This window comes from Vulpes lagopus, chromosome 11, assembly GCF_018345385.1.
Source record: "Vulpes lagopus strain Blue_001 chromosome 11, ASM1834538v1, whole genome shotgun sequence".
NCBI lineage: Eukaryota > Metazoa > Chordata > Mammalia > Carnivora > Canidae > Vulpes > Vulpes lagopus.
The window spans coordinates 176,194-199,733 of NC_054834.1; the positions used below are offsets into that span (position 1 = coordinate 176,194).

The following is a 23,540-nucleotide window of genomic DNA, read 5'->3' on the forward strand; positions in this document are numbered from 1 at the left end:
AGATGCTCAGACAACCAAGTCACCCATGTGCCCTTTATGTTGTCTTTCTAAACTCTGAAACACGTAGAGCCCCAGTGATTTAAAAAGTGGGCTGGTGGCTCCTGAGTTAGTGACTTCTCCAGGTGTGGACTTGTATTACAGGTATGGACCTATCATAACTGCTGAGTTGCTCCTCTGAGAACTCTTTGTATTTCACAAGTAGACACCCGGAGAGAGGGTACATGACCTACAATCATGAGTTTCTAGTGGTGGGAAGTACCGCATTGTTTCAGGAGCACTGGAATATCTCCCAGAACAGGCCATTCCAGGAGTTGTCCTTAAATCATAGGAGGTAGTTTCTGACACACTTTGCCATTGGACTCCCTCTGTAGCCAAGACATTGGGAGACGCAACAGGAATTGAATCCTGAGATTCTTCTGGCATACACAGCAATCTTAGCTTTAACGATCCTACAAAAGAAATCATGGAGTACAAAATGTAAAATTTATTGTTTTTGGTGCAGGAAGCAGATTTTGAGTTATATCTTTTTTTTTTTTTTTTTAAGATTTTATTTATTCATGAGAGACACAGGCATAGGGAGAAGCAGGCTCCATGCAGGGAGCCAGACATGGGACTCCATCCCGGGTCTCCAGGACTTGATCCTGGGTCTCCAGGACTCGATCCCAGGTCTCCAGGATCACACCCTGGGCTGAAGGCAGTGGCACTAAACCGCTGAGCCCCCCGGGCTGCCCAGATTTTGAGTTATATCTATGCGTCTGAATTGTGGTTTTCTAAAACACTTCCAGATGTTCAAATTAACTTAATTCCAGTTGCAAAATATATTGTGTAGTAAATAGTCCAATTATGTTTTGCTGTAGATAAGTGTATTACTTTGAAAATTCAGTAAGTTGAATTTGTCTTGAATTTACTTATTTATTTATTTTTGGGTACTAAGACAATTCCATTACTATTGTAGGGTCTTGAATTCCACAAAGGAACTTCTTATGATGGAAAAGAAGTTGCATTCCCTCGAGGACGAGCAAATAGACTATTTTTTATCTTTTGTGGGATTTTTGGAGAAATTATTGCCTGATCCTTTCGACTCACCCAGTATGCCCAAATTGCACGACGCCCCATCCCTCACTGAGACTCTTTTGAACACGAGCCATCTGTGGATAAATCGTTTACGAAGTTTAAAGAGAGACCCATCTGCTATTGATAGTCAGAAACTCTTGGAATTTGGCAAAGCAGTGATTGACAAAATAGAAACTCTTGAACATCTCTGGATAAAGAAGGAATCAAACAATATGTTAAGATTTATGGAATTAGTACTTTTTGAAATTAATCCCAAGCTCCTGGAATTGTGGATGTATGGCATTTCAAAAGGAGAAAGAATGAAATTGGAAACCTTGTCTACACTTCTTAATTTTTCTGTCCCGGAAGATGCGAGGGTCCTTAGCAAGAGCCTTAACTTTTCCCAGTTGTTCCATTCAGACTGGCCTCAATCGCCAGCTATGGAAATGGACTTTGTACATGTAAGTGAGACTGTGATAAGCGGTCTCTATGAATTCGGGTTTCTGAAGCAGGGACAAGTCTCCAAAGCTCTGGACACAGTCTACGCTATAAGGAATGCATCTGAACTTTTCTCAGCCCTTTCTGAGCCTGAAAAACGAGAAGTTGATACAATCTTGACTCAGATATATCTAAATATCTTCCATGACAAAGATTCAGCTTTGCTTCTGCAATTTTATTCTTCGTGTTTCCAACATATTTATAAACTCTTGAGCATTCAGAGCACAGAGCCTTTGCTATCTTTTCTTGCACAAACCTCAAAACACATTTTGGATATCATAAAGCAATTTAATTTCCAAAACATCAGTAAAGCATTTGCATTTTTATACGAGACAACAGGGGTTCTGGAGGGACTTTCTGACGGATCTTACTGTCAGCAGTTGCTTTCAATTTTTAACTACTTGGAGCTTCAAGCTCAATCCCTGGTGTCTACAGAGGGCCCAGAACTGGAAGTGATCCATGCCACGTTGACAGGCCTCAAGCAGCTGCTCATGGTAGATGAAGATTTCCGTATTTCTTTCTTTCAATACATGAGCCAGCTCTTCAACGGATCAGTAGAAGCCCTGTCGGGTGATGAATGCTTTGCTTTGGATAATAAGAACATCTCTTCCGTGGATTACTCAACAGAGAGAGGGTCTTCATTTATCCTTCCATGGACACAAATTCTTTCAAACCTCTCGGCAAATGGCAGTACGTTCAATGAGTTAACGGCTGTTCACTGTACCGCCTCATGGCTTCAAATGTGGACTGAAATCTTGGGAAACCTATCTCAGATATTACAGTTTGACATGAATGTTTTCATTCCTCTTCATGTTGGTCTCACTCAGCTTCTGGATGAATTGGAAAGTGATGTGAAAATTTCTGAAAGCTGCCAGGGAATATTTCCCACCCATCGCCCTGCCAGGCTCATACTGGATTTGTTTAAGAATGTAACTCAGGCTGACGGCTTTCATGATTGGGATGATTTTTTGACCCTCAGAGATCTCTGGGTAGTATTAGGTGATGCACTAGTTTGGGTAAAGTCACTTAGCCCTGGCCAAGTAGGGAAATCCCTTTTCACCATGGAAACTGCCCTGCATCAGCTAAAGACACTTCCATTAAACACAAGTGCAAGCAGAGAATTTTTCTATTCTCTGCTTGACGTTTTCATGGAGTTAAGCACTAATACCTCCGAATACATCAACAGAAACGTACGACTGATAAATCACTTTCTTTCAAATAATGTCACAGATTATGGAGTGAAATTTGAAAGTGTCCTCACCCAGCTCAGAGAAACAATGTTATTGCTTCAAAATGTGTCACATGACCAAGATTTATTGTCCTGTGCCAATATTTTCCAAAACATTACTGAGTTTATTTTGGAAGATGGCTTTTTACATGTAAATACATCACAGAGGACATTACGTATTCTGGCTGCGCTAAATTCCACATTTTCCTCCAAGGACACGATTAGCAGCCTGAAGGGATGCATTGCCTGGGTAGACCTCATGAACCATCTGTACATGATATATAATTCCGGTGTTGCACAAGGCTCTCCTCAGGGTAACTGGAGGAGTTTCGGAGATGTGGGAGACAAAATTAACTCCACATTGAACCTTGTTACTTGGATTCTAAATATAAAGGAATCTCCCTGCTCATGGAATAAGTCAGACATAAATTGTGTGAATATCGTATTGAAAAATGTAACTGACTTTCTGAGTGCAATGCTCACTGCAATCTTTGAAAAGGAAAAGGTACCCAAATTTGAGATCTTACTAACTCTTTTAAATGATTCCACAAACCAAGTAAGGATGATTATCAACAACCTGACAAGAGATTTTGACTTTATATCTCAGTCCAACTGGAAACATTTTACTGAATTAATTCTAAGACCCGCAGAACTGTCAGATGACATACCTAGCCAGTTTACAGATCTTTGGCGGCATTTAGTAGCTCTGGGGAAGGAAATTCAGAAACTTATGAAAGAAATTGCCAGTAACATCCTAGAAAATGACTCCTCTTCTATGTCTGTAAAGTTTTTAAATATATTTGCTACCAGTCCAAAAGAAAAGGACGTCAACAGCTTGGGCAATTCGATTTATCAATTAGCCAGCTACCTTGCCTTTAACTTCTCTCATGACCTCCAAAATCCACCACAAATAATTCCTCATGAAATCATGAACACTGTAGGTCTTGGTATCCAACTGATTAGAGATGTGTTCAACTCCCTGACGCCCTCAGTTCTTCACAAGATCCCACAAGATCCGGGTGACATTCAAGTTTTCAAGAAGGTAGCTTCTCTCCTGCGCACTCTCAAGAAGACGGACATAGACCTGCTGGTCGACCAACTTGAGCAAGTGAGTGATAGCCTAACGGATTTCTTGAAGAATGTCAGTAGGTTAGGTGCTCGCAGCCTGGGGGCCAACTTGCTTGTTGGCTTGGTGGAAAAATTTGTGGACAGCTCACGTGCTTGGAATGTCAATCATCTGCTGAAGTTCTCACGCTTGTTCCCTAAGGATGACGTCAATGCTGTGGTAGACACGTACTATGTGCTTCCTCATGCCGTGAGGCTCCTGCAGAGGGGAGTTGACAAAAACCTCACCGAAGTCCTCAAGGATGTCTACAACTTCACCCTCCTTCATGGCATAAGCATTTCCAGTGTCACCAAGGAAGACTTTGCTATCGCGATAAAGACTCTTTTGGACACAGTCGAATTAATATCAGAGAAACCGGAAATTCTTTCTGAGGCTTTAACCTGCCTTCCTGTGATTTGGTGCTGGAATCACACAGCTTCTGGGTTTCGGCAGAGCCCCAAGTTAGACGCCTGTAAATCCCGTGAGCTCACATCGTCTTCCTTTTACAGTAAAGTGGCCAGTGTGCTCAACCACCTCCACCTCTCTCCCCCGGTCGGTTTGCAGTGTCCGGATGAAGGCTCGCAGGAGGAGATTTCTAGGAAGATGGTCTGTGTAATTCGTGAACTAGTGGACTGGAATTCCATTCTTCTAGAGCTCTCTGAGGTCTTCCATGTTAAAACATCGCTTGTGAAAACCATGCAAGAATTTTGGCATAGAGCGTTGCCGTACGTCCCGTCTTCTGAAAATCAAAGCAATGACAGTATCTCCGAACTTTGTCCCAGTGGCCCCATAAAGCAAATTGCTTCGCAGATCATAGCACAATTAAAAAACGTTAACTTTACAAAAATTCCGTTAGATGAAAACTTTCTTGATAAACTAGCTGGTTTAAACAAGATCCTTAACATTAGCGAGGGCACAGAGGCATCTGTTCGAAATAAGATTTCCTTAATTTTGGAAAAGATCATGAAATTGCCTTCTGGGGATCAGCAACCAGAAAATAGTACCCGTTCCCTAGATCCTCCATTCGTGACATTTCTAGATGCCAACCTGACGGGCAGTAGTTTGGAAGCATCATCAAGTTTTATTAAAAAAAGAGAAGCGGCTTACAACTCTTCTTACTTTGAGGGACTAAGGCTTGAGCTTGAACGAATCATGGCAGATCTAAGCCACGACTTTCCTAACAGACCTCTGCTCTCTGAAATTATCAAAGAAATTCAGATGATTAATTCAGAGACTCTTCAAAACGTAACTTTGCAACTCGCCCATTTTTTTGAAAGCCTGGGGTCATCGTCTTTGAAGACATCAGAAATCACTGAAGATTTTCTGTCGGTCGTAAAAAACTGGCTTCATAAAGGGGCAAACCAAGATGACTCTGAAATGATTCAAACATTATTTCTGCTTATGGCCAATGGGAGTTCACCTGATGATCTAGCTTTGTGGACCAAAGACATTGCTACCTTTTTGGGTTTACTCAAAATCATCTCTAGGGAAGGTCATTTTGATGTTGCCCATCTTACTCAGCTGTTAAGCCAAGACCAGCTAACTAATTTCTCCCTTGTTCCGCTCCTTTTTGAAAGTTTCTTAATTAACTCAATCAATACATTAGCCGGGAGTTCTCCAGAGGAAGCCTCAGATTCAAGTGATACTGACCTTCACATAATGAATTTCGTCGAGCTCGCCTTGAACCAGACGCCGTCAGAAAACGGCGAGAGAATAATCCTGCCTCCAAGAAGCATGGTGGATTCCGTGGAACAGGTTTTGAAAACATTCTTCTCAGTTTTACCAGAGGAAAATTCTGAGGACAAAATATCTCTTCTGCTAAAGGCCTTCCACAAAGACATCGTTGCAGAGATGAGGTGAGTCTACTTTTTTTTAAAGGGTTTCTTTCTTTTTTCTTTTCTTTTCTTTTCTTTTTTTTCTTTTCTTTTCTTTTCTTCTTTTCTTTTTTTTCTCTTTTCTTTTCTTTTCTTTTCTTTCTTTTTTTCTTTTCTTTTTCTTTCTTCATGAGAAACAGAGAAAGAGGCAGAGACACAGGCAGAGGGAGAAGGAAGCTCCCTGCAGGGAGCCCGACGTGGGACTCCATCCCGGGTCTCCAGGATCAGGCCTTGGGCCAAAGGCGGTGCTAAACTGCTGAGCCACCCCGGTTGCCCCATTTTTTTTTTTTTTAAGGTTTACTTATTGAGAGAGAGAAAGGGAGAGAGAATGCTGAGTGGGGGAGGGAGCGGAGAGGGAGAGAGAATCTCAAGCAGACTCCTTCGCAAGGAGTACGGAGTCAATAAGGGGCTCGATCTCACAGCCCTGAGATCACGATCCGAGCTGAAATCGATAGTTGGATGCTGAACCAACTGTGCCAGCCAGGCGCCCATCTACTTTTGTGTAGTAAATGAGGTTATTCTATGTTACAGTTGACTTTTATTTCCTGAAGCATATACATACCAATAACAGCACTTTTATACCTATCACCTTGGATGTTTTAATGGACATTTTATTAAAATACCAAAGCGAAATAATTTTGATGATTGTCATAGGAGTAGTAAGCACTTATGGAAACCTAGCCCCTGGCCATTAATCACTAATGCTTTCTTACATTTTTGGGTTCTGAAGATAGTTATAGAAGTTCTATTTTATGTGGAACTTAAGCATTAGTTTTTATATATGTGTATGCATATACATGCTCATAATTAGAATAGATGTAATAACTGTCTCATCACCAGTGAGGGGTTTAAATATTTTCATGCCAATTAACCTAAAATTCTCAAACTGAGGGCACCTGGGTGGCTCAGTTGGTAAAGCATCTGCCTTTGGCTCAGGTCATGATCCCAATGTCCTGGAATCGGGCCCCGTGTTGGGCTCCCTGCTCCACGGGGAGCCTGCTTCTCCCTCTCCCTCTGCTCATGCTCTCTCTCTCTCAATAAAAAAAAAAAATCTTTAAAAAAACTTATAAAACTGATAGTCACATTGTTTTTTCATTCTATTTGAAGCTTGCCAGTGAAAAGGCCGGAGGGATACCCCAGCTCGTTCTGTGATGTCTGTGTCAGGCAGGGCACAACCACAGAAACAGAGGCAGAGCAAGGATTTATTTATTTATTTATTTAATAATAAATTTATTTTTTATTGGTGTTCAATTTGCCAACACACAGAATAACACCCAGTCAGAGCAAGGATTTAATTCAAGGAAGGAGCTGGCTCCTGTCCTTTCTGGTCGCGGGCTAAGCAGGTGCAGAGTCGGAAGGGACGCTCACAGGCAGGTGGGATCCCAAGGGGGGCGTCGTACTGCCCACAGGAAAAGGTTTTCGGGGGTGGTGATTGGGAAGAGCAGTTGCTGGGCCAGGGGGGTTCTAGGCACGCTCCGGAGGCCCTCTAACTGATGGAGTCAGGTCCGCCCAGGACACTGTCTCACTAAGTCAGAGTTTACTCATCAGGGGTTTTAACCGCACCTGCAGAATCGCTTCCCAGCAGCACCTGGGTTAGTGTTGATGCTGCGGTAGGGCCACTGGCTTCCTGTCCTCCTCTACTCTTGTGAGGGAATCTACCTTCTCACCCTCCAGGAGTGACATGGAATGGGCTGTCCCCCCGCCCCGCTGACACATTGCAGCGCCACCCCCGTCTGAGCGATTTGCTGGGACTTGGAACGTTCGGAAAGATGTTCCTCTTGCAGCGAGAAGCAGCTTATCTTGATCTCACCTTCCTGTCTTTTCTAAAACTGAAGTATGTGGCTTTTGAAGTGGCTAGGTGTGAGGCATCATAATGGGATTGCCTGTGAAATTCCTCCATCCTTTTCATTATTTGGCTCCAAAATAACTAATTTTCATCTGGAATGTGTGTGAGCGTGTCACCTTGTAGCCAGTGTGATCTGTCTGTGTTCCTACTATGAAACAAAGATATGACTCTAGGCTTTAATCTCCCCACTACTAAACGTGAAATTTAATAAATATTTATTTACAGTTTTGTCCCAAAGGATAAAAATCTAGAAATTCTGACACTGGATCAATTTCTTACCACCTCCAAAGAAGACCGTCTGATGAGCATTTTCTTGAGTTTAAAGGAGACTCTAAATCGTCTAATCAAAAGTTCATTTATTTTAGACAATGGAGAATTTTATTTTGATAAAGGTCGAGGAGCAAAGTTCATGAGAGATTTATTTAATGCTCTTCTAAGGGAAACCCCAGGGGAAAATAAGACTGAAAATAATTTGGAGTTTCTTGCGGTCGTCAGTCGGTTGCTCTTCCACTTGAACAGCTCTGAGGATCTCCTCCAACTAAGTCATGACCTCAGATCAGCTCTTCGGCTCGTGAGAGAAGCTTCCACAGAGCTAGCGCGTCTCATGGACGAGCTTGTGACCTCTCCTCTCCAGGGCTTCCGTGACTCGTGTCCAACACTCCGAGGAGTTATACTCGCTAATCTAACTGGTTTGCTTCCCTTTGCAAATAATCCATTTCCTCTAAGAAACAGAGCAACGTTAGAAATTACTGAGGGATTGCTGGGTGTCATCTCAGGAGCTGGTGGAGAGAGTGGTGCCCCAGGCCCCCTCCTGGAAATGTCGGATACCCTGACCATGCTGGTGAGGGACATCGCTGACATGAGCCATCTTGCCGCCTCAGTGACCTCCGCCGTGGAACTTGTGGGGCGAGCCCAGAAAGTTGCCAGGAAGATGGCCACCATGTCTGAAACCCATTCCATCTCCAATACCAGTGACACTATGAAGTTCTTCGACAGCCTCTATTCCATTTTGCAGCAAAGAGTCCGAAATATTGTGAAAGAATTAACTGCCTTGCAGAATGTAGACCGTTTCACGTCCGAAAATATAAATGACTTGTTGACGCCATTCATTGAGTTGGCTTTTGGGATGATCGGCGTCAAGCCTTATATTTCACAAGATGCTGATACTGTCAACACTTCCTCAAGCACATTCTCCTATGTGAACCAGTCCAAGGACTTTTCTGATATTTTGAAAGAAATTGTTGAATTTTTAACTTCTGTGAAAAGCCACTTGGGAACCATGGAGCCTCTTATGGCAGCTTTCAGTAATGGGACTCGAATATCTGCTATGGGTTCTGTTAACCTATGGGAGGAAATTTTGGATTGCTTAGATCCCATAAATAATATCCTCAACCAGATAGACTTCTTACATCCGAAGCCACTTCGCACGCGTAGTTACCCTCACGATACGAAATGGGAAAGAACCCGGGAAGTGATCCTGTTTTTTAATGAAATGTTCTCACAAGACAGCACGGAAATCGGGACTTACTTGAGAACAGTGATTGGTCGCACCTTGGAAGCTCTTCGGAGTGACTTAGAGAAGGACGACTGGAGCATTTTTAATCTGTCGCTGACATTCGCTCAGCATCCAGACCACCTTTTGAAAGCCATAGAGACAGCTGGAGAGGCCTCCGGTGGAAGAGATGATGCCAGTGGAGCTTTGTTTTCCAACTTCTCTCTGATTCAGAATGTAACGCATCAACAGCTCGAAGAAGCGGTCCAGGCCCTGTTGAGGAGGATGGCATTCGTGGGGGAAGACCTTCCGCTCAACGATTCTCAGTGGATAAATTCCATGAGAACTGTGTTCCAGCCCATTTTTGAGAGTTTTATGAATGCAGCCACTGGAAAGAAGATCACAGTGGGAAAAGAGGAGACGGTCCCGATGCCTGATTCTCCTTACATCCTCGAACCGTTGTCAGGTTTCGAGAAGTACCTGAAGGGATTAATTGAATTGGTGGACTACTGGCAAGACGTCCCACTGATGGATCAAAGGTAATAAAACACCTGATTCACCTCCTTTTTTTTTTTTTTTCTGATTCACCTCCTTTTTTCCCCCCTCCTTGCAGTTACTATAAAACAAGACTATGTAGGAATGGCCTGGAACCAGGTTAGGAAGGCTTCTTGACTTTACCTTGGTTGCCCACTGGGGCTTCCTTCAACACCCGGTGCCTTGAGTCTAGCGTCTTCACGACTTGCCTGGTGATTCGGCATTCAAAGGTGTTTTGGATTTACCCAAGAGTGTTTGAAAGGACGCTATTCCATTTTCTTTTCTTTTCTTTTTTCTTTTTTTAATTAATTTATTTTTTTCACTATTCCATTTTCAAAAGTAAAACCTTCTTCTTACTGTATTCACTTGTCCTGAGTGAGGTACATACACAGCGTCTCCATTCATATACTTGGGCTCCCACAGGTCCTACTCTCTGACAGGCCAATAGGAATATAAGGCTGAAAACTGTGCTTTTAGTTGCCACCATCCCTGGAAAGGGACAGGCAGCTCTTGCCTTCTTTTCTCTCTCTCTTTATTTTTTTATTTTTTTTATTTATTTATTTTTTTTTTTATTTTTTATTTTTATTTTTTTTATTTTTATTTTTTTTTTCTCTTTATTTTTTTAAATTAAAAAAAATTTTTTAAACGTCTTATTATTTATTTATTTATTTATTTACCTTCTTTTCTCTTTAAAAATTTTACTTTTAAGTAATCTCTGCACCCAACATGGGGCTCAGATTTACAGTCCTGAGATCAAGAGTCACCGGCTCTACCGACTGAGCCAGCCAGGCGCCCTGGCTTTTTCTCTCCCTAGGTTGATCCACCTCCAAGCACTGCCCTCAACCCTGAGGCAGGTCAGGGGAGCCCTGCTCTGGTCACGTTCTGGAAGCTTCTGCTGCCTCAGGCTGGAGGATTTGTGTCCTGGGTGTGCAGTCTCTGAGACGCGGCTCTGTCCACGCCATCCTTCCTCCTTCCTGTGTGTCAGTACAGTTGGGTGGTCCAGGGTCCCTGCCTGTCCCTGCCTTTCTCATTGTCCCACAGGGAGACGGGAGGTGCCACCAGACCCTCGCTCCTCGGCCAGAGAGCCTGACCTATTCCCTGCTGGTTCTGCCGCTAAGGGCTGCGGCTTGAATGCAGCACCTCTGGTAACTTGGCAGGATTTCCTCGGTCAGTGGGACAAGGGTCTCCTGGCAGGAAGAACTATCGCTGCTTCAAAATTTGCATGCTGGCTTTCAGAGCTTCTCGCTTCACGTCTGCGTTGCCTCTGATCCCAGACCACATGGCGTCAGATTTTAGGCTCTGCTGTGAATTTCCATGTGAGCAGAGGTGGTCCCGGCAATCCCTCTGCTCCACCAACTCCAGTTTCCGTCTGATGTTGCCATTTCTCCGGGGACGGAGCTTACACTGTGCCCCACGACTGGAAACGAATTGGCTGTGACCTGGCTGTGTGGCCACTAAGGTCACAAGGCTGGGTTCCCCATGTCTTAGCCATTAAGTGCTTTCCTTCTCTGTTTTCACTCTTTTTGTCATTGGCTTCTTCAATGGGGAAGACAAAAAAATGTTCAGAATAGGTAATCCCAGGGGTCATGGGTTTGAGGCCTGGTGGAGCCCTTTGCTCTGTAGCGTGAGCTCATGGGGCCGGCAGCTCACCTGCGAGCAGGTCCCCTGCATGCCCCAACCTGCCCACCGAGGGCCTGCGGTCTACCCAGACGCCCAGGCGATCCGTGAGCGTGCTCTAGTTTGTGAAATGCTGGTCCCCACCACAGGGGGTCTTCATTTTGGAGGCTGAGAAGCCCAGATTTGGGGCAATTCGGTGTCTTGCAGTACAATACACCTACTGAGTGAGACGGTACATGGCCTTTGTACAGAAAAAGAAATCATCACTCTCACTTCCGGGTCAGTGATCTTGTAGGCACAACTGAAATGTAGTAACGAAAATCCCACAATTTACCAAAATATGTAATACCAGCTGCTGATTAGCATAGGGCTCTACATACCATCATGGGTGATTTGGCCAGAAATGATAGTTATGTCTGTCCTTCTATGGCACTAAAACTCAATTCAGGAATAACCATTTCCTGCTCCCACCAAATATTCTCCAGTTCAACTATATTTTTGATCATATCCAAAAATAAAACCTCTTTATTTTGTTCATTCCCAAGTTTAGAGCAACCACTGCCCCTGTGCCTGGCGTCCCCAGAGGACTCTGTGTTATTCTGCTTTACCTCCGAAAGTATCGAACAGCGTCGTGCTCTCTCGAACCTGCAATTGGCTCGTAGAACCATGCAGACGTTTTGTGCTTTTTAAGATTTTTTTTTTAAGATTTATTTATTTATTTACGATAGACATAGAGGCAGAGACACAGGCAGAGGGAGAAGCAGGCTCCCTGCAGGGAGCCCGATGTGGGACTCGATCCTGGGTCTCCAGGATCACGCCCTGGGCTGCAGACGGCGCTAAACCGCTGAGGCACCCGGGTTGCCCAAGGATGTTCCTTTTCTTTCTTTCTTTCTTTCTTTCTTTCTTTCTTTCTTTCTTTCTTTCTTTCTTTCTTTCTTTCTTCTCTCTCTCTCTTTCTTTCTTTCTTTTTTTTTTTTTTTGATTTTATTTATTTATTCTTGAGACAGAGAGAGAAGCAGAGGCACAGGCAGAGGAAGCAGCAGGCTCCTGCAGGGAGCCCGACACGGGACTCGATCCTGGGTCCCCAGGATCATGCCCTGGGCTGCAGGCAGTGCTGAACCGCTGAGCCACCCGGGCTGCCCAAGGATGTTCCTTTTCAAGGAATTTCAGGAAACTTCCTTGGGCAGTTGTGCTCTCCATCAGGGGATGTGACCCACAGTGTCAAAAAAAAAAAAAAAAAAAAAGAATAAACAGATTTCGTTAAATTCCTTTGCAAGTGGCTTTGCGGACGGTGTGGTTTATCTGCTCAGCTGTGTCGGATGCTGAGGACGCTTTCGGGTTTTGGAAAGGGTATTGGCTCATCTCCAGGTGGGACATGAGCCACTTGGGGTTCAAGAAAAAAAAAAAGTAAATCTGAATTCCTGACCCTTTTCGTCAAAGGAGCGTCTGGCCTCCCGGGCAGAGTCCGTGCTCACAGAACGGGGGCCCCGTGTGTCCTCGGGGTGGGCCCTGCTGCATGGGTGCCTGGAGCCCACGTGGGGCGGGTAGGACTTCGGTCTCGCACCCGGCAGTGATGCGCGAGCACCGTGTGATGTCGCGGTCTGTTTTATCCCTCAGTGTGGCAGTGTGTCAGGTCTTCCAGCAGCTGCGGAAGCCCCCGGGAGCCGTCGAGACCCTGCAGAAGGCGACGGCGCTGGCTCTACGTGTGCTCATCATCATTGCAGGTGGGTGTGCGTGTGGCGAGGGTCGCTCATCTCTGTGCCCGTCCCCAGCCGGGGCGAGCAGCCCCGTCTCTGCCCCTGAGCTGGCCTCTCGGTCTGTCTTTGCTCGTGGTCCGTGCATCCTCATCTCCACCCGAGGGCCGGCCGGGTCTGTGGCCTGGGGCCGAGGCCCGCTCTTCCGGGAGGAGGGCCTCCCTCTCTCTGCCGCAGCCACGCCGAGCAAGCTGTCGCGTGCGGTTGTCTTGCCCTTATTCCTGCGCCTCCATCCTTGGGGGTCAGTGGTCCTTGAGAGCAGCAACCGTGTCTTCTCTCCCGTGCGCCCGGTGCGGAAGTCACATTCCACCCGTGTATGTGGAGAGACCCCCACGCTGTCCCCGTCCTCCGTAGCCCGCCATGGCCACGTCCTCCCTCCCCGGGGAGCGGGATCTGCAGCTCCGTCAGCTCTGTCTCCGTGGCATCGGGCACGCGTCTGCACTCCCGCAGAACCCCGAATTTATCTCGTAAGTGAGCTAATTCACCTGCGGGGATCCGGAGGCCAAGCCCACGGCTGTGTTTTGTCGTGCAATCGTCCTGACGCGGGTGGGGCACACGTGAGCTGCCCGACAGGGTGACCGGGTTGTTAGACTTTGTGCAGCGCGCGCAGTGGGTCTGAGCCCGGGCCCAGACTGCCGCTGTTTGGGTGATGCCCCTGTGCACGCCCCTCGCCGCTCCCCCACGGCGCGTCCCGAGCGGGGCCGCACGGCTCTCAGTGCTGCTAGGCCTCAGGGAGCAGGGACCGGAGCGGCGTCCCCTCGTCCGCAGCGTGGCCGCCCTGGCAAGCCGGTGGCCCGTTGTGATCACGCGAGTGCATCCAGGCGGAGGCCCCGCTGTCTCCAGCTGCACACCCGTGTCGATTTTTCTTTTCCTTTTTTTAAAAGTAAATCTCTATTTCCGATTAGAGATGTTGCAAACGCTGGCGATTCTGTTGCATATCAAGCGTTCACTACCCCGGGACACTTAGGCTGCAGGTGTTTTCGGTGCAAGGGAGCCTGCAAGGGTAAACGGCAAATTGCATCTTTTTCCTGCGTCCCGAATGCTCGGTTGACCTTGAACCCGGCCACCTGCAGACACGTGGGCATCCTGTGCTTCTCAGAGAGTACCGGCCAGGGTCCGACGTAGTGGCCTTCAGTGGCCTGCGCGGCAGCCGGGCCGTGTTCTGCGGCGCAGCTGTTAAGGGGGCGGACCTGCCGCTGCATTGGCCGCACGGTCAGTTCTGAACGTGTGATTTCATTTCAAGGGAACTCAGGCTGGTCCTGGCCCGGCGTCCCTGTCACCTGCAGCAGGAGGGCGGGACCGGCTCGGCGGGTGAGGATCTGGGGTGGGCGCCCGGGTCCCCGCCGCGCATCACACACAAGGAAGAGCTCTTGGGCTGTGACTTGCTGTGCAAAATACCATAGTATTTTGCAAAATATACGTAGTTTGCGTGTCCATCTGTGTCACCACCAGAAAAGTTGTCATTTCTGGGCTCCAGATCGAATACTTGAAACCTCTGAGAACTGTCGCTGGAGGACGGGGCGTGTGGCCTGACGGGCTCCCGGAACCGGAGGGACTGGGCCTCTTTGACCTTCTGGTTTGCCAAATTGACAGATCGAAGCCTGGGGAGGGGGAGCGGGTTGCCAGGACCTGGGAGCGCAGCGGTCGGGGGCCGTCCCCAGCAGAGGAGGCTGGGGGTGGCCGGCGGGAGGGTCCCCGAGGCCAGTGGGGCTGCAGAGCCAGAGCGGGGCATCTGATGCGTCCAGGGCCAGGAGGAGCACCGCAGCAGGTGGGGGGCCGGGGGCCACGGGGCGGCAGGCGTGCCCGGGAGCGTGCAGGACAGCCCTGACGGCAGCCCGCAGTCGCCCCCGGCCTGACCCTGCCCGGCCGCCGGGCCCCGCGCCCACCCGTCCCGCTGGTCAGTTCAGAGCAGGAAAACACGGGTGGACCTGGACCCGGCCTAGAGCCGTGGCCAGTGGTGCTTCACCGGAGCGCCCGATGCCCTTGCAGGTTCGGGTAACGCGACTCCTGAACACGCCGTCGCGTCTCATTCAAAGCAGGGGATTTGTTCATCCCAAAGGGAGACGCTGCCGTGTTCCGGGGGACATTACTCAGGAGACACATTTTGCAGGTTTTAGGGTCAGGATATCTGTGCTCAAAATCCGGGAAATAGCGACATTAATGAGAAACTAAGCAAACGCGGATCTCGGGTGGTCGCTTCTGCACAGCACGACTTTGGGTCCATCCTGCGCTGCGTGTCCTGTGGGCCCTTGAACAGAGCCGGGTACGGGCCCCTCGTGCAGCCAAGACCCACGTGTAACTCTGACCCACGCAGCTCAAGTCCGTGTTGCTCGAGGGTCACTGGGAGTTTAAAACTTTTTTTTTTTTAAATTATTTTGGAGAAACAATGTGATCATGTGAGAAGCACAACTGGACTTTCTGCAAAACCAGAAAAAAAGTATTTTAAAGTTTTCGCTGCTCCTGACAACACCTCTCACTTTGGGTGATGAGCAAGGCGCCACCGTTGAGCAGGCGCCTGTTGGGTGCGAAGGTGCGGCCGGGGCGAGCAGCGATGGGGGACGAGCCCCGAGCAAAGGGCCTGCGCGGTTGCCCAGGGCGTGCAGTTGCCCGCTAGGGGCGCTGAGGGGCGGGCTCGGTGCTGGGGGAGGCTGTGGGTTGTGCAGGGGCTGCAGGGGGAGCACAGGGAGCCAGCAGGGTCCTTGGGCCGCTCCCTGCGGTGCACACGAGATGGGCGAGTCCCGTGGACACCGTACGGGAGGGCAGAGGTGGTGTCCAAGGCCCGGGCTCCGCCGTCTTCACGGAGCAGAGAGTCTCCTGGGACGGAACATGGGCTCCTGAGGAGCGTCCCCTCGGGTGGCGGCTCCCCGGCTGGCCGCTTCGGGGACCCAGGGGGACAGCAGCCCCGGGTGGGGGGCAGCAGGGTGGCCTTTGCTGAGCAGGAGCCTTGGGCCCTGGGGACGGGCCCGGGGGCAGTGCCGGAGTCTCCGAGTCGAGGGGCTTCGCGAGCTGCTCCGTGGAACCGTCGTGCGCAGTCTGGGCACGGGGCTGAGCCGACCCGGGGCCACTGCTGGGTCGAGGCCCTGGTGCCGCCGGGCCGGTGCGCTCACCCCCGGGCCCTCGGCGCCGGCAAACGCGCGGGGGTCAGCGTCCTCTCCTGGGACATCGAGCAGAGGTCCTTTCGGGTCATCTCGGGTGAGCGCAGGCCTGTGCGGGCTGCGGCGCCGGGGGGCAGTGGGGCTCCAGCTCGGCCGCGCTGCCTCTGCACCTGCTCGTCGGGGCCCGGCCCTGAGCCCCGAACCGTCCCACTAACTCCTAGACAGGCTTGGAGGGTTTTGGTCACATCAGCGGTTAAAAAGCATCGGGAGGAAGAACATGCCAGAAAGTCACAAACTATCTTAAGCCCGTAGTATGTGCAAGGCTGTGGGGCTGGGAGGCATGGGTGCCCGGGGGGAGCTTTTACTCTTACCTTTAGTTTGCAGTGTTTCTTTTTTTTTTTTTTTTTAAAGATTTTATTTATTTATTCATGAGACAGAGAGAGAGAGAGAGAGAGAGAGAGAGAGAGAGGCAGAGGCACAGGCAGAGGGAGAAGCAGGCTCCATGCAGGGAGCCCGACGTGGGACTTGATCCCAGGACCCCGGGGTCACGCCCTGGGCCGAAGGCAGACGCTCAACCCCGGGCGTCCCCATTCAAATGTCTCTTCTAGGCTATTTGGGAGGAAGCGGGTGTGCGGTGTGTGCCGGGCGAACGGAGCCCTGGCTGTGAAGTTCGGTGAAGCAGTTCTGACCTCGGTAACGGCCAAGGGCGGCTTCCCAGGGGCAGGGCTCCGCACCGTGAGACGTCGCCGCCATCACCTGCCGTGTCCCCTGAGCAGGGGCCCCGTGACCTGGGGCTGGGCCGCGAGGTTGGGGGGTCCCGGGGGCCTTGCACCGACTGACCGTGGGGATAAAGCGCCCTCAAGTCGGGGCACCTTGGGAGTCGCAGAGGGTGCTGCCCATGGCCCCTCCAGGGCGGTTGGGGCACCGAGACGGCCCCGGGCACATCTGCTGCATCGGGACCTGCCCAAAGGGCTGCGTAAGGGGGCCCGGCCGTGGGGGGAGCAGGTGCACCGTTTCTGAACATTTACCCCCTAAAAATACCCAGACGTCTGCGACTCCGAAGCCACGGCTTCCCCTTTCCTGAATGTGCGTTTTGATGATCCCAGGATGTCGATGAGTCTGTAACCCCGGGGACTGGATTGTTTGCAGGCGTTTCCAGGGGTTTCCGGATGTTTCCGGCTGACCTGTCTGTCCCTGTGTTTCCCCTGCAGATAACCCTTCCCTGACCAGGGACGTTCTGTGTGCTGCTCTGAGCTGCAAGCAAGACGGGACGCGGCGTCTCCTTGTCCCTGTCCTCCGGGCGGCCGCCTGGGGGCTGGACCACTACGAGGTTTGTCGTCCCCGCGGGTCCCTGGAGCTCGTTCAACCCGAACGGCTGCGCGGAGCCGCCCGGTGGGTCTGAGCTGAACTGTTAGCCCTCGGCCCTCGTCCCCGAGGTGTCGGCCAGGGTCCCCGGGGGCGGGCCCAGGCGCTCCTGCGCGGGGTGTCGGGTCTCCGGAACCCCACACGCTGGCCCCTGAGCCTCAACAGCACAATTCCTAATTGCTGTAGTGTTTTTTTTGAATTTTACTTACTTATCAGAGTGAGAGAGGGGACGAGCAAGAGCAGGGGCAGAGGGAGAGGCAGGCTCCCCGCTGAGCAGGGCCCGGAAGCGGGATTTGATCCCAGGGCCTGAGGTCGTGCCCGAGCCGGAGGCAGACGCTCCGCCGACCAGCGTGGCCGTGTGGGCTCCTGACCTGGTCGCTGTCCTGCCCCCGTACGCAGCCGTCACCAGCGCTGTGGGGCCCGAACGCGGCCGTGCTGACGCCGTGTATACCACGGAGGTGGAGAAATTCTACCGATAAGAGCTTTTTCCCCAGAGAGCCACTTCTTGAACGTTCCCCAGCCCGTCGTGGGCTCCGAGCGAGGGCGGCGGGGAGCGCGGGGAGCCGGCTGCCGGGCGGGACGGCCGCAGCCTCGTCTTAGTGACCCGGGTGGGGCCCAGGGAGCAGCGGGTGACGCGCCCGGGCCGCCAGGCAGCCGACGCATTGGGACTGTCCGACTCTCCCTTCCTCCCGGGCCGAGGGGACCTCCGTCCCGTAATAACGTGGATCCACACGAAGAAGCCCTGAGAGATGCTTTGGGAGTGCCGCGTGGGGCTCGCGGCCACGAAGCAGGGTCCTCGCTCTCGGCTGCCCTGAAGCCCCGGCTCGTCCCTGGCTGGCGGCGACCGAGCCGTCGGAGGGGAAGCTGGAGGCCCTGCCTCTGGGACGCTGGGCCTCGAGGGTGGGGCCAGGCCTGCAGGAGCGAGGCTCTTAGGAACCGAAATACCGTCCGGCTCGCTGGAAGGTACCCCGGCCCCGCGGCCGGCAGACGGCGTCTGGCCAACAGCCCGGGGGGCGCTGTCGGCGCCGGTGTGGGGGTCCCCGGGAGGGAGCGCCCCGCGGAGCCGGTGGTCGGGACGGGGACCAGCTCTCACTGGCTCCCTGCCACCCTCAGCACGGAGCTCAGAGGAGACGGGACACAAAGTGCGCTGGACTGTGAAGCAGGGAGTCCAGACGTGGAGCTCGTGGACTTGGTCGGCCGGGGCCTCTGACTGCGTCCCCGGGTCCCGGCCGCGTTGACCCCCGAGGGCTGCAGTGTCCCCACAGAGCACGGGGTGCGCGTCCCTGTGCGGCTCCCGCGGGCTCAGACCTGCAGCCCCAGCCCGACCCGCCTGCGGCTGCGCCCACGGCTGCGAGGACGACCTCCGGGGAGCGGAGTCCCCTCGCGGGGTGTGTGTCTCTGCGTGGCCCCGCGAGCCACGGCCTCCTTTGCGAGGGAAGCTCCTGGTGGTTTCGAGGGAAGGCGTCGGAAGCCGCGTTTGGCAGGAATACTCTGTTACGGGTCGACGTACCTCGGACGCCTTCCTCCCCACCGGCCGCCCCGGGTGTGCTGAGCGCCGGCCGAGCGCGAGGAGATGGACGGGAGCCCCACGAGCGCGCGCTCTGACTGGACCTTCTGTTTCTCTAGGAAATATGGACCATGTGGTCCTCGCCCCTTCGGCTGAGCTGTGAGAGCCTGGGCCGGAACTTGTCCGCCTCCCTGCGGCGTCTCAGGGGCGGCCTGGAGCCCGCGGCCGGCCGGGGCTGCGAGTGCCCGTCGCCACTGCTCGCGGCCCAGCGGCTCGTGCCCACGTACGTACAGGCCGGGGCCGTCTGTTCACGGGCCGGTGACCTTTCCACATTCGTGGGAAGACGCTTATGAGGCATCGTCGCCGCCGGGGCTCCGGGGACCCTGCTGGAGTCGGGGCGGCCGCGGGCGCCGGCACCGGAGGGCACTGGGAGACGCGGGCCGGGTGATTCCCGGGGGCTCCCGCTCAGCCCCGCTTCTGCTGCTCCGTGTCGCTCGCGTCAGCTCTGGCTTCCTGCTGTTGTAGGTTGGCCCACGGCTTCCAGAGGGCCTGGCGGGCTCGGCATCCCGGGCTGACCTTCCTGAGCAACGTCACGGCGGCCGAGGGTAAGGCGGCTCCTCCGGGTCCGCGTCGTCACCGAGGGCGGGCGCCCCCCCCCCCCCCCAGACGTGGGCCATCGGCAGAGACCGTGTGGAGGGGAAGTTGCGCTACGGGACGGCGTGTTCGGGCTCAGGGGAGCCCGGGACGTCCTGGCACCCCCGAGCGGGAGGGAGCTTCCCGTCCGCCGAGCCGACGGTTCTCAGCGCCCGTGATGCACCCACACGCTTGTGCGGGGCGTTCGGGAAACTCCCTCCCTGATCCTCCGCGTGGTAGAAAGAGCGGAACAAGGAAACGTGTGGAGAGGAGAGGATGGATTCCCGCAGGCGCCGGCCTCCGCGCCCGGGAAGCAGGCCTCTCCGGGGCAGACCCTGCGGGGCGCGGGGCTCCGGGAGCGAGGTCGGCGGTCGGGGAGCCGCACGGCCCGGGCGTGTGTTTTGGGGTGAACGGCCTCGCTCCTTGGAGGGAGGGCACGGCTCCGTCCCGGTCACCCCGGGCTGGCAATCCGTAGTCACAGCGGCCCGGACGTTAATTGTGACGGGATCTCCTCCCTTTGATGCTTTTTCAGACGTAAAAGTCAAAGATCTGATGCAGGACACCTCCAGGCTGACCGGCGAGCTCCGCTCCTCCGTCCATGTCTCCGACGACACTATCCACAGAATCCTAGAATCCGGCGTCTTGGGTCCGCAGGTGTGGGCCGCTGTGCCTCTGCCCCCTCCCGGCCAGCCTGGTGCTGTGGGCCGCGTCCTGGCCCCTGTCCTCGTCTGCAGGGCGGTCGGTGGCTGCGGGCGGGAAGGAAGGGGAGGGCGTCCCTGTCACGCCAGGACCTTGGCGTCTCTATTTCACAGCATCGTCTTTTTGGGGCTGGAAAGGGTAACTCGGCGATGATGTTTACTCCCGCTGGTCCCAGCTGCATGCACGGCACCCCGGGGGCCTGCCGGCTTACGTGGGGTTTGCAGAATTCTCAACAACACGCAAACCCGTGTGCCGTCCGGGGGCGTGCGGAGGGAGGCTCATCGTGCCAGCGGTCGGGCGGTGAGCAGCGTCCCGTCCCCGCGGCGGCGACGAGGCCAGTGCACCCGGGCGGGGGGAGCACGAGCCGCCCGATGCCGCCCGTCATTTGTGTGCAGAGGCTGGAAGAGCGAGTCCACGCCTCCGGGCTGCAGTCGCCCGAGCCTGAGCTCGAGCTTTTCCGAGGGGCCTCTCAAGGCTTGCGGTTGGCATTTGACTTTCTGCTCTGAGAACCTTCCAGAAGCTGTGACGACGGCTCTCAAGTGAAGGTGTTTATTGGCAGCCAGCGGGGCCCCGGTGACATTTAATCTCTTGTCGATTTTGGTTAAGGGGGGTCCCGGGCAAGCCCTCCGGGTGCATTGGTTTTATTTATTTATTTATTTATTTAAAATTATTTATTTATTATTTATTGTGCATCGGCTACAGGCGCGCGGTTGAGGGTTGGCGGCGCCCCCGCGCCCCGTCTGTCGTGTTTCCGTAGTGTTTGCAGCGTCTCTGACTCTTTCACGATTGTTACGCACACCCGTGAGCCGTGGTTACGGTTCGCTGTGAGCGCAGGTGATGGTTAGAGGTTCGGAGCGATAAAGTAGTTTTAATTTTTTATTTTAATTTTTAAAAAAAGATTATTTATTCACGAGAGACTCAGAGAGAGAGGCAGAGACCCAGGCAGAGGGAGAAGCAGGCTCCATGCAGGGAGCCTGACGCAGGACTCAATCCCGGGACCCTGGGGTCACGCCCTGGGCCGAAGGCAGATGCTCAACCGCTGAGCCGCCCAGGAGTCCCAATAAAGTAGTTTTTAATCCAGAAATATATCTTAAGCGACGTCCTGCTGTTGCACACTTAGTAGGCTGCAGCATGGACATGAGCCTTCCGTCCCCGGGAAAGCAGAAGCTTCAGCTGACTCGTGTTACCGCGACGCTGGCTTTGGCGCAACGCCCTGGGACAGATCCTGCTGCCCCCCGACGCCCCGTCCTTCAGAATATCCCGCGTTAGGGCAGAGCGGGCAGAGCCAGGAAACCGGAACCCAAGCGATGGCCTCAGTCGTCTGTGGCGAGTCTCGCTGTCTTCCCCCCGGGAAGCTGCCGGAGGCGGTTCCCGAACACCTGGTCCGCGTGGGGTCGGACCCGAGGTGCAGCCGGGCGCCTGGTGGGGAAGCAGGAGGGTCCCTGTGGCTCCCGCATGGGAGCAGAGGCGGGTGGCGCCCGGCAGCCAGCAGGTGTCACCGGCGCTCCACGCCGCGGCCGTCCCGCCCGTCCCACCTGGCCCCCTTGCTGCCAGACCCCCGTGTCCAGACCCCAGGGCGGGGTGGTCGGGGGGAAGGGGGGAGCCTTCCTGGACTCCACTAGGCTTCGCTCGCTACGTGAATTCCTGGACCTGCCGGTGTCCCCAGGTCCTCCCCGGACCCGCCGGTGTCCCCAGGTCCTCGGGATGGCTCTGCGTCGGGGACCGGGTGGCGCTGGGGGGCCTGGTACTTTCTGGGCCGCCCGGCTCCCGGCAGCGCCGTGGCTGCGACCTCCACGTCCTCTGCCCTGGGCTCGTCGGTCCTGCCCCGAGCCAGGGTGTGGATTTGTCACATCAGGTTCATAGGTGGCCGCAGGGAATGTGTCAGGGCACGAGGGCCCTGGACAGACCCGGACAGACGGCAGCAGCCCTCATTCATTCATTCATTCATTCATTCATTCATTCATTCACTGGAAACCTCCCTTTCCGCCAGGTGCCCTTCCTGAAGCGCTAAGGGATTGGGGTGGGGGGCAGAGGGCAGGCGGGGGCGGCTCAGCAGGGAGAGCGGGTGCGGGCCCAGCGCCCTTGGCCTCTCCTGGAGCCTCGGTCCCTCCTGCGGGTCCTCGTGCCGATGGCGCGTCGTCACCAGCTCAGTGAGGCCGAGCTGGCCGTCTGCGTCCGGGTGGGAGGCCACCGACTGGCACCACGTGTTCGGTCAAACACCAGTGTCACTGCTGTCGCGAACATGTTCCCGAGGGCAGATGAACGTCTACGTCCGAGGTCGGAGCACCAAGACCACCATGCGGGTGGGCCTTGTCCAATCAGTTGACGGCTGTAAGGGGAAAGCCTTTGACCCCAGGAGGAGAGGAGTCTGCCCCTGGCTCCTGGCAGTTCTTCTGTCTGCAGCCCCCACCCCGCCCGCCCCACAGGTCTGGGGCTTGCACCGCTGGGCACCTGGGCCGAGTCCTTAAAACACCCACATGCACAGACACCCAGGGTCTCCCATTCCTTCCTGACTTCCTTGGGCTCCTTAGGTGTCACGGGAAGGCCCTGATAAGTCAACGGCGGCGTCTCTTCCCAGGGGTCTTCTTGGCCCCAGCAGGTTGCCCGATCCTGCGCGTCCCGGCGTCCACACCACCGGGAAGTCCGTCCGTGAGACTCTGCCCTGTGCCTGCCCCGCTGCGCAGGCCGCTAGTGGACGGCCGCCCCCGTGCAGGGACACGGCAGATGCGCTCCCTGTGGTGGGTCCAGGGGTCCAGGGGTCCGCGGGTCCACAGGGTCCACAGGTTCATGGGTCTGGGGATCCATAGGTCCATGGGATCTGGGTGTTCCAGGGGTTCATGGGTCTGCAGGTCCAGGGGTCTGGGGGGGTCAAAGGGTCCATGGGTCTGCAGGTCCAAGGGTCCATGGGGTCCAGGGGTGCATGGGGTCGGGGGGTCCGGGGGTCCAGGGGCCCACGGGGTCCAGGGTGGGCCAGCAGCGGCGCTGGGCAGCCCGGGTCCCTCCTGAGCGGTGGGCTGTTTGTTTTAAAAACCGTTACCAGGCAGCCCCGGGGGCTCAGCGGTTGAGCATCTGCCTTCAGCCCAGGGCGTGACCTCGGGGTCCCGGGATCTAGTCCCGCGTCGGGCTCCCTGCATGGAGCCTGCGTCTCCCTCTGCCTGTGTCTCTGCCTCTCTCTCTCTGTCTGTGTCTCTATGAATAAATAAGTAAAATCTAAGAAAATTAAAAAAAAAAAAACAAGCA

General features: G+C 53.7%; 1 protein-coding gene across 1 annotated transcript in view; it reads left to right on the top strand.

Moving 5' to 3' along the window:
• ABCA13 (ATP binding cassette subfamily A member 13) overlaps positions 1-23,540 on the top strand; it is a 240,985-nt gene that overhangs the window by 63,815 nt on the left and 153,630 nt on the right. The window contains exons 20-26 of the mRNA XM_041773932.1: positions 956-5,740; positions 7,830-9,635; positions 12,865-12,971; positions 17,308-17,426; positions 19,088-19,251; positions 19,494-19,573; positions 20,134-20,255. Coding sequence (XP_041629866.1) covers positions 956-5,740; positions 7,830-9,635; positions 12,865-12,971; positions 17,308-17,426; positions 19,088-19,251; positions 19,494-19,573; positions 20,134-20,255 — 7,183 coding nt within the window. The remainder of the gene's footprint in view (positions 1-955; positions 5,741-7,829; positions 9,636-12,864; positions 12,972-17,307; positions 17,427-19,087; positions 19,252-19,493; positions 19,574-20,133; positions 20,256-23,540) is intronic.